Source organism: Xenopus laevis, chromosome 4L (assembly GCF_017654675.1).
Source record: "Xenopus laevis strain J_2021 chromosome 4L, Xenopus_laevis_v10.1, whole genome shotgun sequence".
Taxonomy (NCBI): Eukaryota; Metazoa; Chordata; class Amphibia; order Anura; family Pipidae; genus Xenopus; species Xenopus laevis.
Window position 1 is genome coordinate 131,252,435 of NC_054377.1, and position 19,679 is coordinate 131,272,113.

Genomic DNA, 19,679 nt, shown 5'->3' on the forward strand with positions numbered 1-19,679 from the left:
CTAGTTTTTATGGCCGACTTATGTTCCCTGATCATGTCCTTGACCCGGTGATGGTCTGACCCACCTACAGAACTCCACAGGGACATTTAATTACATAAACAACAACATGTGGTTGAACAGGTATAATATCCATTAATATTAATTGGGGTTCCCTTGTGTGGATGATGGACATGTGGGCCATATAGTAATCACTAACTAATTAAGAGTATAAAGTGCTTAGTTATAATTTACTTAAATTAAACCTTGATTAAGTTGCATTAAAGTGCTTTAATGCAACTTAATCAAGGTTTAATTTAAGTAAATTATAACTAAGCACTTTATACTCTTAATTGGTTAGTGATTACTATATGGTAATCACAAAACATTTAATAGGTAGTTAAAACAATCGAGAGACTGCTGAACGAGTGGGAAGCAAGTGGGGTACTTTTTCTCTTTCCAGAATCAATTTAAACTTACTGACTCAGGTCAGACCTCTGCTTCTACCGCGGGACAAATTTAAGTTTTATGGGATCACTTTTGTATTTGTATCACCTTAATCATTATTTACAGTCACCATTTTTTAATAGAGGCGTGTGGGGGTGCTGTCAGGTTCTTTTGTTGCATATTACCTTTATGTTCCTAAGGTAAGTTCTGGTAGCACCCAGGCCCCCTACTTATATTTATAGATGTTGCTCATTCAATGGCCAGCTCTCCCAAAACTGCCATTCACCAATTAGATTTCATAATCATGTAAATTCCCTACTCAACACCCAAATTTATCCATCTTAAGTGCTAACAGACATTATAGATGTCACCAATGAAAAATGGACATGTACAATTACAGGGTGAGATCTGGGGTAAGTGCCTATTTGTGCCTTGGGTACCCCTGGAACTATAACAGGATTACCCCAATGTTTCTATATATCTGTAACCTTGTTATGAGCTAAGGGGACCCAGCCCAAAGGCCAGTTAGGGGGAGATTTGGGGTGAGTGCTTATGTATGCCTGGGTACCCCTGGAACTATAGCAGGGTGACTGTTACCCCAATGTTTCTATATATCTGTAACCTTGTTATGAGCTAAAGGGGCTCAGCCTGAAGGCCAGATAGGATGAGATTTGGGGTGATTGCTTAGACAGTGCCTGAGAATATGCAGATGTAAATTACATTTCTCATGTGATGTTGATGTGAAAATAGCATATTGTATGTATCATAGCACAGTGTATCATGGTGGGACGAATAACTAGGGAAAATGCTATTCTTGTAGTAGAACTATTTGATCACTGTAGCCCAGAGAGGGGCCATATGAGAGGTTGGTGTTCTGGGGTATACAAGTGGCCATGGGCATTTTTGATTTGGGGCAAGAAATTTGCCTAAGATGGCATTTTAATGTAGAAATCCTGTCCTCCTCCACCTCGTCCGAATTCACTTTCCCTTTAAATGCATTTGCCATCTTGTACCATAGGTTCTCTGCAGTGGCAGTTTGTGTTGCTCAGCAGCCAAGTCTCCTGTTGAGTCAGTGTATTGGGTGGTATAATAGGGGTTAATATGTAAAGCTGCACGCAACACTGAATGGCAACATACAGTCCATCCAAGTGTAACTGTCATTTCTATTCCACTCTAAAATGGTTTGTTAGGCCCTAACACTACCTGTGTGATTATTCCCTTGATTAGACATAGAGTGACCCTCACTGAGTTACCCTTTAACCCTGTATCTGTTCCCTCCCGGTGCTTCTCTTACATAAACCATTTTGAGAAAGAAAGAAAGACAAAGAAAAGTCAGAGATTACATTTCAGTAAAGTTTTATTTTAAAAAAATCTTGTTTTGCTTTCAGAGCTTGTAGGAATCGCTATGGGAATTCTGTGCAGGAACAATCTGGAGAAGTTTCTGTCCTCCCTCCCATCCACGTCTCTCTATTACTTCTCCTCAGAAATCTCCTTCCAAGCATTGGCAGATGAACTTCTGGAAAAGCTGCTTTAATTCCTTCTCCTCTTCTGTGTTCATTGTTGCATTGTTATTTGGTCTCTGTGAGCCTTGGTGTTCCTGAGCCTCAGAGTGGTGCAGCTTTTTCTTCTTCTTAGCGCTTCTAGGCTCCTCCTTCTTTTTGCTTCCACTCCCTCTAAGTTCTGCTTCTTCCTCCATGTTATCATGGGTTTGAGCAGGACGTTGTGGCCCTTCGCTCTCTTTTTCAGCAGGGGCCTCATCTCTGTCCTTTTCTGCCTTCTTTCTGCTGGACCAGCAGAATTCTAGTAGATAGACAAAGACTTGTGGTAACAAGACGCCCTACATGAAAGGAGAGAAAGAATCAGAACAAAGAACATTCAGTAATTCAACAAAAATTTCCTTTATTTCACAAACTTGTTACCTATAGAATATAACTTTATTCCCTTTATAATATTCATATATTCTATTGAGAGAACAACTCATTAGCAGTTAATGGGATAGAGTAGGAAAGTCTGATTCCAGAGTAACTCACTGATTCCCAGTCTGACTTAGATAATAAATTGTTTTCTAATGAGTTCATTATTCTAATGACTTACCAAAAGGATTCCTTTCACACTAGTGCCATTCTCAGTATCTCTGATGAGGGTCTCAATATAAGGCACAATTAGTTGGAATTCCTACAACAGAAGAACATCAGTTAGTCAGACAGGTGGATCCTCAATCACTAACATATCAGTACATTAGGGAGGCAGCAAATGCCAACTGGCACTCACATATAACCTTCTCTGTATTGACAGTTAGGGCCTGAATTATAGGCCAATTGATTCCAACTTACCTGAATGATGGCGCTACTCAGCTCTGGCTCTCGGTTAGTGAGCTGACCCTCTATAGGAGGAATTGGACAACGCAAGCCCTGCAATAGGAGAGGATCAGTTATTCACACAGCGGAACAATAGATACAATATCAGTACATCCCATAATAACATGTTCCTTTCCTACTCCCTGTATAGAGCATTGGTAACACATAAATCTGACTTACATCACATCTTATGTCTGTAGGAATCAGCAGAGGGACTGGTCTGATCTCTTCCTGTACAAACAGGGTATTGCCGCACTCTACATCCTCTACATAAACGGCCTTTTCAACAGACACTGGGCAAACTGGCAAACTGAGCTTGATGAAGTTGAATCCTTCAGTCACATAATTCGATGTCTCAATATGTTCTTTGATATCTCTTTCCTGTAAGAGAAAAGTACATGGATCAGATGTTTGGGACAGGGTGCTGTGCATTGTATAGCAGATAACGCTAATAACAGGAACCCACAATGACTCCAAAACAGTTCCTATACATGACCCCATAAACATGAACAGAACTTACTCGTAAAAATCCAATGAAAATGAATAGGGTGATGATTAGTGGCCTCATGGTAGCATTCAGTCACTAATCTGACAATCCCAACTGTAAACAGCCCTTATACCAGCTTGTGTCAGGGGCACCACTGTGAGGTCATCCCTAATGATCATGGCCACCATTGTGATGTCGCCACTAACAATCATGTGACATCAACTGCCACAGACCAAGTCAGCTTTCAGTCAGGATAAATATAGAATGACTGTTAGGAAGACTAAAACTTTAAATCATAAAATTGGATTTCATAAATTCATATTGTCTTGTTGAAAATCAGAATTTATGTATATTACTTTCAATCACTAGTCTTGAATTGACTCAATCTCAGCTCCTTATAGACTTTAAGACACTGAAAGGGGCAATTACCTCTGTGCTCAACATGAAATGAATTACTGTAGGGTTTGGGTTGTACATAGTTACATATCTAATTCTAACTCAAGTTCAACCTCTCCAATTTATCCCCAGCAAATAGACTATACAGATCTAAAGATCATAATAACTTACCCATAAAAACTTTATGCGTCTTGTAAGCCCATTAAATTTTGCATCCATTAACATATATTTGCAGGGTCGGACTGGGGGGCCCACCGGGACCACTGGCCAGGGCCCCCCTCCGGCCTCCCTGCCCAGCCCCTACTGAGGCGCCGCTCGGCGCGCACACACGCATCAAGGCGCATGCGAGAACGGCGCCACCCAGCGCGCATGCGCGAACGGCACCGAAATTTATATTCCAGTGATTCAAAATATGGGGAGATGGGATCTGGCCCGGCGGGGGCCCACCGGGTTTTTCCTTGGTTTCCAGGCCAGTTTGCCGGGCCTGTCCGACACTGTATATTTGTGTGGAATCTATATGTTGTGTATTCACCCATTTATTCTACAGTTCGGCTTTATTTGTTAAGAAAATATAGAATATCATCTTAATAATATCATTTATAATTCCCAAACGGACAAGCAGATGCTGTAATATGCAGTACAGTAACATGGGGGGTAATAATGCAGTAACAATACTTGGTGTCATGTTACACATGCATTATTTATTTCATGGTTTGCTTTTGCTCCCCTCCTGTTAGTGCCTCTGTTCTCTGTCTGTTGGTTTACTCCACTTGTCCAGTAGTACAGTATATTCTAGGCTTCATTTTGAACTGCACATATATTGCTAGAGTGGATCATTTTATAATCTTTTGACCTATCTGGATGTTCGCTGCTGTCAAAATCCTCACAGTTTGGAAATAAACTACTCAACGATCTTCAGGGTTTCATTCTGATTGAGTTCAACTGAAATCCCTAAGGTTGTAAGTTATTGCTATCTCAAGACAACTTGATAAGTTAAAGAGATCACACTTTCAATGCTTAGGAAGGGAGGCAGAACACTTGGCTTGTAGAATGGTATTAATAATTACAACACCCTGAGTATGGTCAGCAGGCCTTGATCTCCATCTCAATAGTCATGGGTTTAACTGGGATTCTGGATATACTTGTTACCAATACAGAGCAGAATAAACCCCTGTTGTAGTATCACAATTAACTGAACAAAGCCAAGCACCTAAATTAAACCTTCTAATATACTTACTGTATAATCTAAAGTGCCCAAGATCTTGTTGAAGTCTCCTTGATGGGTGGCTGGAGATCTTGAGGATTTTGTAGCTCATTGTAGCAAGTTTCAGGTGTTCCTTGAGTAACTGGGTAACAAAAGCTGAATCGAGTTGTTTTCCAACTAGGTCTGCCATTATTTGTCCCCTGGACTGACTTCATTAGTGTAAGATATGGGTAAGAATTTTTGGGTCCTTTATTCCCTTTTAGTCATGTGAGAGGCATGTAAATCTTTGGGATTGAGTTCCCTGCTTTTTGTGCTGGATATGGAAAATAGAAACACCTTACTTAATCTTCCATGGAATGGGAACATTTTACTTTTTCTTTTTTTAAACAACCCCTAGCAAGGGGATCGAGACAATCTCACTGTATGTCACAGAACATGGGGGTCTGTCTCCTCTATAGTTATTATTCTACTGGGATAAATTAATTCTCAAAAGCGTAGCTTTTTTTCTCTCCACCTGCTGGTCTTTAGGGCAATGTCCAGGTTGGGCCATATTTTGTGAGCCTTTACTAGGAGCTGTTGGGGTCACCTCCTTAGCAGTTTGGCTGCTGTTTCCCAGGGTTTCATGTCATTCTTTGATTGGAGAACAGTTGCAAGTTTAGGATTGCAGCCCATACTGAGAGGTGGGGGCCAGACAGTTACCTGTTACCAACCACTCAATACGAAAGGGCAAATGTAGGTACCTTCTACCATCCATACATTATCTATGGCGCTGTAGGATACAAGTGCCCTGCGCAGGTTCTATCATTTCCTGTCATACTGTCCCAATCTACCTGTTACTCTCATATTCATACAGTTATTGCATGATATATTGGATCAGATTCAAGGTGCCATTTAAGGTGAGGAGCAAAGTGCGGTTAATTGCTATTTGTTGGAGCCTGCACCCCCCCCCCCAAGAGTCAGAAAATATCACTACTGTTTATTATGAAGCAAACGGGTCAGAATGAAGGGGATAATTTCTGGTGTATATTAGGGATCATGTTTTTCATTCCTGATTTTATGAGCCCCCATGTTCATTGACATACAGTGAAACTGTCTCCTTCAGGAATCCCCTTGTTAATTTTTACTTTCAATAAAAATGATAGCTGTTCCCTGTTCACTGACCTTGCCCGTTAAAGCTTTCAGAGGTTCCATTTCCATTGATGATGGTCCTTCCATGCCACCACATGGCTCATATAGAAACAAAGGACTGTAGAGAAGCCAACCTTTCTTACCTATATCCAACATTTGCAAGGTTGAATCAGGAAACTCTGTACACGAAATAGTCAAGCAGCAAATCATATAAGACCTAAAGCGCCCAGATGGGGAACAACTTCATCCACATGCTGTTACCCAGCCCTAAGGACATATTCATAGATTGTACTATTAACATGAATGAATTTTGTTACAACAGCGCCACCTGCTGGTCATTTTCTGACCACCAAGTTGTCAGGAGAAAGAAAGAGGCTGCTCTGATGTTGTTCTGGTTAGGAATAAAATTAGAAACCTTTCTCAAAACTTTCCTAAGCAAAAGGACATCAGAGCAACCTCTTTCTTTCTCCAAAAAACTTCCTTGACTACTTGGTGGTCAGAATGTTTGGAAAATGACCAGCAGGTGGTAATGAATTAATGTACAGTGCAAAAGTTCTTAGAACACTCCTCTCACCAATTTTACAGTTACTTATTTTAAAAAGTTTACTTATCCTTTAAAGGCTTGTGAGTTATGTGATTGAGCCCAAATCCTGCAGGGGCTGAAGACCAAAACTCCAGTACAAATGTGCGTTCCTTCCCCTTCTCTGGGAGAAAGTGAGAGTAACGTAGCCTGAGTGTGAGTTGTAAACGGCATTTTAAAGTTCATTGATAATTGTTTCTGATCTGCACTGAAGAGGTTCCCCATAAGTTCTAGTAGCAAAAGGGATCCAAACAAACTAAAACCCTGGCTCAGCTTTGTGCCATCAAGGAAAGCAGGGGGTACCCACAGCAAAGCACATGTGACCTTACATAATACATACAGCAGACTTCCTTATTTTTTTTTTCCTCCCTATATTTTCCCCCCAGAATTCCGCGTAACCACAGGTACAAACTAAGTTGTGTTCACTGCAGCTTGTGTGTAACGCATCAATATGGACACAAACTAGCGTGCAGGTTGGTAAATCCCATGCAAGGTGCAGCACATTGGCTCTTACTGCAAGGAAGCATGAATATTCGCAAATACCTTTCTGCATAGCGTTGACACCTATCCATCAAAACCAGCAATCATACATGAGCTCAAGGATTCCCCCTAACGACAGGTCTAGGAGTATCCAGCAGGACATCCACTACAAATTCCATTCAAGCTGGACTCTCCAATCATCTGCTCGGAATTTCTATCGGAAAATCATCCCAACGTCCATCTCTCTTATATGTTCCCACGTTTAATTATTGAGACATCACGGATAATATTGGATTGTTACTGTAATCCGTGGACTGGACCATGAAGTCTTTAAATATACGTTGAATATAATATATATGAATTATGTGAAACTAATTAAAAATATTTGAAAATGAATGAGAACGTCAGATTTTTATAAATAGATTCAGCATTAGTTTGACAATGTATTAAGAAAAAAAACACAAACTAGAGCTAAAAAACATTTTTTTTTAATTTGTGGGATTATGTGGATAAACCTTTATTTCTGCTTGAGAATGCAACTCTATTTCATATGTTTTTGTAGAAGGGGAAGTTTTAAGGTAAGTGGGAGGGGAGTCATTGGAATGAAGTTCTCGGTCTGAGCATCCGATACTGTAGCTCCTCCCTTTCTAACAGGCCTTGCCTGTTGGAAAGGGAGAAGGAGGTAGGACATTACCATATAAGTGGCCATTTTCAGGTGACCTTCAAGGAGAACAGGTATGTGCATAAGGGGATAGTACTACCTGCACTGCTAAATGGTCAGCCCTTAAAGGAAAACTATACCCCCAAAATGAACACTTAATCAACAGATTATATCAAATTAAGTAGCATATTAAAGAATCTTACCAAACTGGAATATATATTTAAGTAAATCTTGCCTTTTTACATCTCTTGCCTTGAGCCACCATTACGTGATGGTCTCTGTGCTGCCTCAGAGATCACCTGACCAGAAATACTACAACTGTAACAGGAAGAAGTTTGGAAGCAAAAGACACAACTCTGTCTGTTAATTGGCTCATGTGACCTAACAAGTATGGTTTGTGTGCACCGTGAATCGTATGAGCCCAGGGGGGCGGCCCTTTTTTTTTTTTAAATGGCAATTTTCTATTTATGATTACCCAATGGCACATACTACTAAAAAGTATATTATTATGAAAATGGTTTATTTACATGAATCAGGGTTTTACATATGAGATGTTTTATGCAATATCTTTTTATAGAGACCTACATTGTTTGGGGGGTATAGTTTTCCTTTAACATAGGTACTAGTGTTATAGAAGCTAGCTTAGATTCACTGAAGTTGGTCACTGGAAAAATACACTTTGCTGATAATTTAAGTTGCCGAGACCAGGAAATCCCAAAGAATACAAATTACAATTATTCCCATTTGCTGACGAAGTACAGTCCTCTGTGGCACATGAGGGGGTTGTGCAAATTGTCCAGGTAGAATGAACCCTTTGGATGCCAAAGTAACTCAAAAGACTGGAGTTGTTACAAAACTCAAATGGACACATTTTTATGATCACTGCTCATTCAACTGTCCATCTGTCACGGTGGAGACAGAACCTTGTCCCTTGTTTACATCACTAATACAGGCCCACTGTCCATCCACGGACTCCTTCCATAAGGTCACCTGTACAGCACAGGAAAAAAGCCAGTTATAGCAGTTCTTGGTTTTTTGGGAAATAATTCATTTTTAAAGGGATGGAGAACATAAGTGAGTGTGAGTAGAACAGAAGCCAAAAAAGTCTCTATGAAGACAGACTCATATAATCAATAGGGAGATCCCTGCACCAAAACTGTGCAGCCTTTGTGATCAGCACACACACAACATACAGTACCTTGTTATCTCCCCCAGACACAGCCAGGATATTAGCAGTAATGGACCAGCTCACGTGCCAGACTACGTCATTAAACTTGTGCAGCAGTTTTGGAGTCCAACAGTTGGTGGCAGCATCATCACTTGTCCAGATATATACACGACCATCCTGCAAACGGAGGACAAGACAGGCTTCTAGTCATGGCAGATTGCATTAAAGAGGAAGGGGTCACCTTAAAGGACAAGGAAAGTTAAACTAAAGAAGTAGCTAGAAATGTTGTATATTATGTTTTGGGCTTCTGTACAAGCCCAAGGCAACCACAGCCTTTTAGCAGTAAAGATCTGTGTCTCCAAAGATGCCCCAGTAGCTCCCCATCTTCTTTTCTGCTGATTCACTGCACATGCTCTGTGCTGCTGTCACTTACTGAGCTTAGGGACCCACTCACAATATACAGTACACATAGAATAGAAATGTCACAATATAAGGCTGATTGGTAATTAATACAAATAATAAATAATATTTTATTTGATGTTCACATAAACATGAGAAATAATATGACAGCAAATACCTTGCAGACTCAGATAATATGTGTCCTAAGAGCTATGATATTCTGAACACTGCAACAAGTAGCAGATCAGGTTAAAGAGAGGAAAGGAAAATAATTAAAATACCACTTAAAGGAGAAGGAAAGGTTAAAATTAAGAAGGTTTATCAGAAAGGTCTGTATAAATACACCAGTAAACCCTGAAAGTAATGCTGCTCTGAGTCCTCTGTCAAAAGAAACACCACATTTCTTTCCTTCTATTGTGTACACATGGGCTTCTGTATCAGACTTCCTGCCTTCAGCTTAAATCTCATTACCCTGAGCAAGAGCATGCTCAGTTTGCTCCTCTCCCCCTCCCTTCTCTGCTGAAATCTGAGCCCAGAGCTATGAGTGAGCAGGGAGAGACTTAGGCAGGAAGTGATGTCACACCAAGCTAATATGGCAGCTGTTATCCTAAACAAACAGAGCTTCTAGAGCTGTTTACTCAGGTATGGTAAAGCATTCTGCAGAATAAATATAGTCTTATAGCTTGCACTATTGTAGCTAATCTATTGGCAATAAATTGCTTAGTAGCTTTACTTCTCCTTTATAAACAACCATTGGTATTTTGAAGAAGAAAGTAATTATGCAGCTTAGATTTATTTTTCTTTAAGCCATTTAAATGGATTTGATGGCAACAAACTAAGTTGCTTCTCACCTGAGAGCAGCTAGCGATGGTGCTAGTCGGCAAACCAATGGAGGGAGCCCAGGCCACATCCCGCACCCAATCGCTATGAGCTTCCAGCTTCTGATCTTCCTTCCACTGTCCATCTTCCTCCCTAAGGTCAGAGCATAAAAACGGCACCTTTTTACATGTAACCAAAATGGTTGGATATGAGAGAGTCTACTGAAGTCATAAAACCAAACAACACAAAGCATCATCTAATAGTACTGCAGCTCTGCACAGAGATGAACAGTGATGACACATTATATAACACTACAGTGAGATGCTGAGAATTTACCTCCAGATTTTCACTAAGTTATCACATCCGCCAGACACAAATCTCTTGATGTAATTGGGCTTCTGACTTGATGGCTGATCTACAAGACTTCCGGGGACAACAGAAGGAGCCCAGCTCACTGCATTACAACCAATCTGAGTACAAAAGAGAAAGAGTCATGAAGTTACAGCAAGTCTGAGGCCGAATGAAAGAGCACGTTGCAAACATTCCCTAAGTGGCTGCTGAAACCTTTTCTGCTATTCCCAGATTCTGCAGCTGGATATAAAGCAGCCACACCACAGACAGCTGTGCATTCAATCCCACAGTCAATAATAAATTAAATAAGCCCTTTACTCACTGTATGTGCATTGCTGATCTTTTTCACTTCCCAGGGCCCGTCTCCGGTATAGGTGAGAATTGAGATTGCTCCATCCGAACTGCCACATGCCAGCAGCAGCCCAAAGTCATGGGGAGCCCAGCAAACAGAATTGACTGTATAGAGAGTAAGGCAAAAACACTGATTAGCACAGGCAATATCTGAAAGGCTGCATTTTATATAACCGTAGAGAACATTTTTAATCTGTTCAAACACACTACATTACCTGAAGAGTCATGCCCTGTGTATTCATACGTCTTCTCCCAAGTCCCATTTTCCTCTTTCCAAATGATAACTTTCCGGTCATAGGAGCAGGAGGCCAAGATGTTTCCATACATAGGATGGGCCCACGCAACCTGCCAAACTGGACCCTCATGCCTGAAACCCAGACAAGACACCAGTATAAGAATTGTGCACAGCACTATGTCTTATGTAGCATGAGATGTGCACTCACTCTTAAAGGAGAATTCAACCCTTTATTAAAAAAAAACCCGTTCCCCGGAACTCCAACACCTGACTCTGCACCAAGGGGTAAGTATAAAGTATGGGGCATTTCCCAGGGGGAGGAGGGAGGGGGGGGTCTACGTGGGGTGGGGACACAGGTTTTTTTATTAAAGGGTTGCATTCTCCATTAAGCCTTCTCAAATTGGAACACTTTTGGGAAAGCTGCAATTTATTTTTAAAGGGATTTGTCAACATTTTCTTTTGGTGTTGTTTTTGTCTCTAAATGTCACTGTTTACACATACAATATAATTATACATATACATACATATAATTCACTCTACAATGTAAATATGTAATTCCTGAACTAGTAAGTGTATTTTTTTTAGTTGTAATATTGGTGTGTAGTGAGAAACCTAAGGTCATTTTGCCTGGTCATGTGCTTTCAGAAAGAGAAGAGCCAGCACTTTAGGATGGAACTGCTTTCCGGCAGGCTGTTGTTTCTCCTACTCAATGTAACTGAATGTGTCGCAGTAGGACCTGGATTTTACTATTGAGTGCTGTTCTTAGATCTACCAGACAGCTGTTATCTTGTGTTAGGGAGCTGTTATCTGGTTACCTTCCATTTGTTCTGTTGTTAGGCTGCTGGGGGGTAAGGGGGGGGCATATCACTCCAACTTGCAGTACAGCAGTAAAGAGTGACTGAAGTTTATCAGAGCACAAGTCACAGGACTGAAGGCTCCTGGGTAACTGACAATATGTCTAGCCCCATGTCAGATTTCAAGATTAAATATAAAAAAATCAGTTTGCTGTTTTGAAAAACAGATTTCAGTGCAGAAGACTGATGGAGCATCACTATTAACTGATGTGTTTTGAAAAAAAAAACATGTTTTCCCATGACAGTATCCCTTTAACTAGATGAAACGGCTTTCTTTACAGCAAAACAGATTTAAAGGATTCTCTTATATACAGGAGAGACAAAATAATGAAAACACCTGCCGAAAATGGACTAATTTCAAATTCAAGGAATTGAGACTTTAACCATTAACAATGTAGATTGTATTCTGTTTCAAAAAGATGAGGAAAGAATGCTTTTATATGATTAAAGGGATACTGTCATGGGTAAAAAAAATATTTTTCAAAATGAATCAGTTAATAGTGCTGCTCCAGCAGAATTCTGCACAGAAATCCATTTCTCAAAAGAGCAAACTGATTTTTTTATATTCAATTTTGAAATCTGACATGGGGCTAGACATTTTGTCAATTTCCCAGCTGCCCCAAGTCATGTGACTTGTGCTCTGATAAACTTCAATCACTCTTTACTGCTGTACTACAAGTTGGAGTGATATCACCCCCCCTCCCTTTTCCCCCCCAGCAGCCAAACAAAAGAACAATGGGAAGGTAACCAGATAGCAGCTCCCTAACACAAGATAACAGCTGCCTGGTAGATCTAAGAACAACACTCAATAGTAAAAACCCATGTCCCACTGAGACACATTCAGTTACATTGAGAAGGAAAAACAGCAGCCTGCCAGAAAGCATTTCTCTCCTAAAGTGCAGGCACAAGTCACATGACTGGGGGCAGCTGGGAAATTGACAAAATATCTAGCCCCATGTCAGATTTCAAAATTGAATATAGAAAAATGTTTTCTCTTTTGAGAAATGGATTTCACTGCAGAATTCTGCTGGAGTAGCAGTGTTAACAGATGCGTTTTGAAAAAAACATGTTTTCCGATGACAGGATCCCTTTAAAGATCAAAGATATTGGGAGACAGGTTTGTCTCTGAAGTGCAACATCTTGTCAAAGATCAGACATGGTGAGACGGCAACAAGGAACTGCCACAGGCACAAGCCAGAGAGGCAAGGGGAACATTCTCTGACAAGAACGACCTTTTCTGTCACTCACCCGCGCAGGTCGGCTATCAGGATCTGGCCTCCATTCTTCACATCAAAGATCTTCACAGATCGATCAGAGGAACAAGTTGCAAGACGTATGCCATAATAATCCATCTGGGCATCATGCTGCAAGTTAAGACATTTAAAAGAAAGACGTAAGCATCCGACTGATCGTAGAGCAAATAGAACCTCCATATGTTTATCCTTAGCTACTAAAGACACAGTTACTGTATGTTCTGAATAGTCCATCCCTGTGTATTACACATAAAAGAGAGACCTTTGCTTATGCTTTTATTCACTTCAGACATTTCTCAGCGACATCACAGTACAAGCTAAAGGGCGTCAATGTGCTGTAGTTAGTTTTGAATGTTTCCCCTTTAAATCTTTCATTAAACACTTGTTTATGCAGTAAATTATTCTTTGTTTTATTTAATCCAGTTTATAGGTTTTGTATTAAAATTCAGATTCCATAACTGCAGTGTTGTGTTGACCTGCACGGCTACATACATTAGATAGAACATAGGACACCTTTCTAAAACGAAATTCTGTAATTTACACACAGATAACAAATCCCTCTGATCCAATCAGAAGTATGCCTAAACGTATAGTGAATTGAGTGAGAAAGGATTCGGAACTTACAATCATATCCTCATGGGAAGTGTCCACTGTGTTTATCACCGACACCTGCAATTAGAGGAGAAGAGTTAATAACATTGCACTTGGGAAGGTGCAGCCTCACAATAAAAGTAACACAGAGGGGGCACAGGGTCACAAGGGTGGTGGATTCTCCTGACTGTGTGTAATGAGTTGCACTGGAACCGCACTGCTGACATCTTGGGAAGACTCGGTGAAAAGGCTTAAAGTGCTCCTCGCCCAGACAGTCTCCAGCAGTGCAGACTGCGAGCTCAGTATTCTCAAAGTATTATTCAAATTGAACAATTGGCAAATCTATTTTGGGATGCAGACTTTTTTTTTTTACTAATTTTCTGGTTTTGGGCACAGAACCTTTCCCGGAGGAGCAGCTTAGGAGTTAAAGGGGTTGTTTACCTTTATATTAACTTTGAGTGTCATGTAGAGAGTGTTGTTCTGAAACTGATTCTTCCTGTTTGTATATTTTTTATTGCATTTTTTTAATCATTTAGTTTTTTATTTAGCAGTTCTCCACTTTGTAACAGCATCTCGTTGCTATGGTCCAATTTAACCTTCGAACCATTAAACATTTGAAGATTTGTCACTGCTCCATATTCTACAACCTTTACAACTATCTTAAACGTCTTTGCTTTAAGGGTAGCGGCACACAGGAAGATTAGTCGCCCGCAATTTTAAAAAGGAGTTTCATCGACAAATCGATCGTTTTATCTCATTGAGAACAATGTAAATCGCCAACTACTTCACACACGATGCTACTTGAAATCGCCTGTCGTCCCATAATGCAGAGACCTTTTCTGAGCGAAATAGAAAGCCCAATCATAAGTATTGAGATCTATGATTGCAAAACACACAGGGAAGTTAGCAGCTGCAATAGTATGACGTAGTACAGCATGTCGTAAGCAAGTAAGAACGCTGAGAAACCAAGCAAAGACTACATGCGACGCCGATAGCGAAAATGCATTTCCGGTACGTAAGGGAGGTAGAACATTATTTCTATTTCATGTGTGGGTGAAGAAATGAGTTGCACTATGGGATGTAAATCGATCCAAAGCCAAAATCGCCTGAAACCTTCAGTTGCTGAAAGACATTGACTTGCTTTTAAAAATCACGACCAACGGAAAACGCTAAGCCTTTAAAAAGCCGTAAAGCCTTTAAAAAGAGTATAAGCCGTTCCGAGTATAAGCCGAGGTACCTAATTTTACCTCCAAAAACTGGGAAAGCTTATTGACTCGAGTATAAGCCTAGGGTGAGAAATGCAGCAGCTTCTGGTAAGTTTCAATCAAAAAATTGACGGTTTCTGCTCCCATTGGAGGTGCCGGCGTCTCGTTTTCTTGGACACCGGCGACTATTCTTGGGCGCCGGCGACTATTCTTAGACGCCGGCGACTATTCTTAGACGCCGGCGACCGTTTTTGCACTTGACCCGAGGTAGAGTTTTGCAGCATATTTTGGGGGCTGAAAAACACGGCTTATACTTGAGTATATACGGTATATATATATATATATATATATATATATATATATATATATATATATATATATATATATATATATACATATATATATATATATATATATATATATATATACTCAGTTTTACTTGGCGACAAAACACTATATTAATGAAGCAAACTTACACCCCAAGTGAAACTCTTTAATCTGCAAAGTAAACAACATTAGCTGAGGAAAGGCTTCTCACTTGCTAAAATGAAGGCAGGGACTGCAGTGCTAGGATATGAAACCATGACAACTATTTGAAATTTCCTCATTTCAAATGCCTCATATTGCAGTGTCACCCGGGCAAAATTCTCCAGTTAAGCCACAGGAAAAAATTGCATTTATAGGAGTTGTTTACTTTAGCTAGTGCAGCATTTAACTTGCTATTTCGCTGCTATAGTTACTGACGTATACAATGAGCCACTGGTGTTAAAGGTCAACCCAAAAATAACAATTTGTCAAAAAAATTAGAACATCGTTCTAAGCAACTTTCCAATACAGGTATGTCACCTGTTTTCCAGAATGCTTGAGACCTGGGGTTGTCCGGATAAGGGATCTTTCCATAATTTTGGATCTTAAGTCTACTAGAAAACCATGTAAACATTAAATAAAGCCAATAGGCGGTTTTGCTTCCAGTAAGGATTAATTATATCTTAGTTTGGATCAAGTACAGGTACATTTATTTAGTGCACTAAGCTATACTTTGATTACAAGCAGGGCCATCTTTAACTCTTGAGTCTGTCTGCATTTGTATGTAATCTGTATAGTTTATGAATACCATAGTACAGTTTAGACTTTAGGAACATGTCAATGCTTTATAAATGTATGTGAATCTGTTTTGTCAAATGACTATTTTCAAATGACTATTTTCAGAGCTGCACCAAATGAAAACTTTCTGAAGTCTGCAGCTGGGTCACTTACAGTTATACAGAGACAATTCCTGTAAGGCATCCCCAGTGTTATAATCACATACCTGAATACCCCAGACTGTTGTTTCTTTTAGCAGAAAACTGCACAGGCTGGGGGTACTTCAGTAGGGGCACCATGTGACAATCTTATTTTTCATTATTTTAAGTATGAATAAATTTCATTTTCTATGCTGGCAGGGAAGGAGGGACTAAACACTGATGTTACAAATTGTAACAACTGCTCCACATCTTACAGACAGCATGCAGGAACTACATAACCCACAATGCATTGCACTGTGATGTTCCTTTCCTTAATGAATCACGTGTGCAGGGAATTGTGGGGTTTGGAGGATGCAGGCTGAGGATAGATGGCTGTTGATACAAAGTAACAGTAGTCAGTCAGCTCAGCAAAGTAGTCAGACAGATCAGTAGGAGAGCAGGGGGCTAGGCTTAGGTAACTGTCAGAAACCATTAAAAATCATGTCAAGTCTGCATATTTTTTTTTAAATGATGTATATTGCAAAGTTGCTTGAAATTATGTTTACTTTTCAAAAAAGCTTAAGTTATGTTTTTGTGGAGTTCCCCCTATAAGGACAAAGTCTACCAATGACTGAGTTCAGCAGCTGTGGGTACAATAAGGAATCTCCTGCACAAGCACAGTAAAGCTGGCCATAGACACAAATATTCTATCGTACGAATCGAGGATTCGTACGATTTTCGGACTGTGTGTGGAGAGTCCTGACATTTTTCGTCCATAGGATCGAACGTTCAGATTACCCCCGATATAGCCATGCCCGTTAGTGGCATATCGGGTAAAGATTGTCTCGTTTGGCAATGTCGCCAAACGAGCGGATCTTTTCGTCTATGGCCACCTTTAGGAATATAGTAGCCTATATTTGTTGCGTCTCTGGTATTAGTATGATTCCTTATGCAGGCACATCATGGCTGGGGCTGGAAAACAGTGGACCTCTGACATATTATTATTATTAGTAGTAGTAGTAGTAGTAGTAGTATATATATATATATTCTACAGCTCTGTACAGTAGAAGTGTGAATATAAAGGACACTGCTACTAAGAGCTTACAATCTAAAAGAACACAACATTGCAGAAAAACCTTGGCCCCAGTTGAAAGAGAAATAATACAGAAGTCAGGAGCGTCCAACGTGCAGTACAGCAGAACTACAACTCCCAGAATCCCCACAATTACCTGGATTACAGGTGGAGGCTGGGCATATTTGATAGATCTAGATTACATACATGCCCTCTGGGCCACGCCCAGCCTGAAGTAAAGATGACAACTTTACGCTCTGACAATTTACATAGGATATTGAGAAGTTAATCTTAATAATGAAGGGCTACTGTGGGAGCTGACAGGCACTGAGCACTGGAAGCAGCAGCTACCCTCTCCCGAAAGTGCTCCATTCATTAAGAACCAACCCCTGCCTGCCTGTTAGACACAACTCACCATTTTCCTAGGTCTTGTGAGGTTCCTTAGCTACAGAATCACTTTCTCCCCTAGTCTCAGACGTGGCAGCTCCAGGAAGCTCTCCGCAGGATCTTGCTCACTACAACTTCCGGGTGTAGAGCGCAGCTTCCGCTCCGGCTGCATCAACCATCACTTCCGGGTGTAGGCCTTGTAGTTCCCAAGCATAGTTTCGTGCGTGATGACGTGATGCGTCTGGCGTATTCTAATAAAATATATAAACGTGTACGTCAAAAGCAATCCCTCAAATTGGAATGTGTTGTTAAAGTTCAGCAACAATATCAATGTAATTTAAATGAATAATAACCCAACAGTTCTGTTGCTTATCAACCATTCTCTATACCTGGTGGAGAATTTACCTGGGTTGGAAATGCAGAGTTGCCTCATGACTGGCATTTTACTGGCCTGGCCTGTAAAAATGCATAAAAATATAGGAAAGCCTGTATTTTTTCCAGAAAATGTGGCAGCAATGTATTTACTGGAGCAGGGGCATAACTACAGAGGAAGCAGACCCTGCGGTTGCAGGGGCGTCCAGGAGTTTAGTGGCCCAATGAAGCCCTAATTAATGAGCAATTTTTATACATTTTGATAGACCAATTTATCAATATTTTGGGCCCTAAATTGAATTTGCTGTGGCACACAAAACTTCTAGTTACACCACTGTGAATGCAGGTCTGTGAACTATGATTTGGAGCACAGCTGCAATTTGATCAACTGGAGGGCAGTGCGCTAAGTGCAGAAAACATGAATGATTGGTTATGCCCATTTGTAGAAAAATGTATTGACAGCAAATACCTACTTTATTCCCTATCAGTATGGCGTATTAGCTCTTCCAAATCCTGTAAATTGTGATATTCCCCATGGGAATGAGCAGAAATATTGAAAAAGAATATTAGTGGATTCTCATTCTCTTTTGTGAAAGTTAAAAGACATTTCTTTAATTTCCATTCTTCATATTTTTATGTGAGCTCTCTGTATTATGAAATAATTCATATTTGGATTTGTGCACCAAAATAATGTCCTATATGGTCAAGTTTTTCTGAAAAAAAATAATGATGAAATCATTGTCTCCTTTGTGCATACATAAGGTATTGCAGAGCAGCAGTTTTGTCATGCTTTACAAGTGAGATTGTGGCTGTCTCTATAAAAGAACATTCATACCATAGTTGTCAAAGTTCTGTTTACATCGCTGAAGGATTTCAAACCCTTAGGGTAGGACTACACGGCCGACTTTGAAGCAATCCGACGCTGGGCGACAAAACGCACGTGTCAAGTCAATGCGACAGGAACAAGGTTATATTACATCAAAAGTCAGCCATGTAGTCCTACCCCTTAGGGGCAGATTTATCAAGGGTCAAATTTCGAAGTAAAAAATACTTCGAATTAAAATACTTCGAATTTGAATATCGAATTCAAACTTTTTTCATTGAATTTGGGTATTCTGCGGTCAAAGTAAAATCGTTTCGATCGAACGATTAAATACTTTCAATCGAACGATTCAAACCATTTTATCGTACGATCAAACGATTTTACTTCGACTTCCAAAAGCTTAGAAAAATGCTGTAGAAGGTCCCCATAGGCTAACATAGCACTTCGGCAGGTTTCATTTGGTGAAGTACTGAAGTCGAAGTTTTTTTAAAGAGACAGTACTTTGATTATCGAATGGTCGAATATTCAAACTATTTTTACTTTAAATCGAATTCAAAGTAAATTCGAAAACGTAGTATCCTATTAGATGGTCGAAGTATCCAAAAAATTACTTTGAATTTCGAATTTTTTTACTTCGAAAATTCCCTTGAATTCACTTCGACCCTTGATAAATCTGCCCCTTAGAGTTAATTTGGATGATAAAGTTAAAAGATCTTAGCAAGGCAAAGGCGGATTAGTATTCTATTGTGTGAAAACTGGATATATTAGATGTAAATCAAAATGTAATAGATATACTTAATGGGGTTCTGCCATGATTTTTATGATGTAGTTTTTATTTATAAATTACACTGTTTATACTG

General features: G+C 39.9%; 2 protein-coding genes across 2 annotated transcripts; both read right to left on the minus strand.

Annotated features, from left to right (window-relative positions):
- Positions 1-1,762: 1,762 nt before the first annotated feature.
- LOC108714638 lies at positions 1,763-6,082 on the minus strand. Its single transcript, XM_041591067.1, has 5 exons — positions 6,029-6,082; positions 2,961-3,161; positions 2,757-2,834; positions 2,518-2,598; positions 1,763-2,260 (listed from the first exon to the last, which is right to left on the minus strand). Exons 1-5 carry the CDS (start codon positions 6,080-6,082, stop codon positions 1,904-1,906), a joined length of 771 nt encoding a protein of 256 aa, XP_041447001.1. The 3' UTR covers positions 1,763-1,903.
- A 2,149-nt stretch (positions 6,083-8,231) lies between these two features.
- LOC108714639 (protein SEC13 homolog) lies at positions 8,232-17,811 on the minus strand. Its single transcript, XM_018259042.2, has 9 exons — positions 17,653-17,811; positions 13,771-13,815; positions 13,142-13,257; positions 11,020-11,171; positions 10,776-10,909; positions 10,439-10,572; positions 10,135-10,255; positions 8,915-9,061; positions 8,232-8,706 (listed from the first exon to the last, which is right to left on the minus strand). The coding sequence occupies exons 1-9, from the start codon at positions 17,653-17,655 to the stop codon at positions 8,596-8,598; spliced, it is 963 nt and encodes a 320-aa protein (XP_018114531.1). The 5' UTR covers positions 17,656-17,811; the 3' UTR covers positions 8,232-8,595.
- Positions 17,812-19,679: the final 1,868 nt, after the last annotated feature.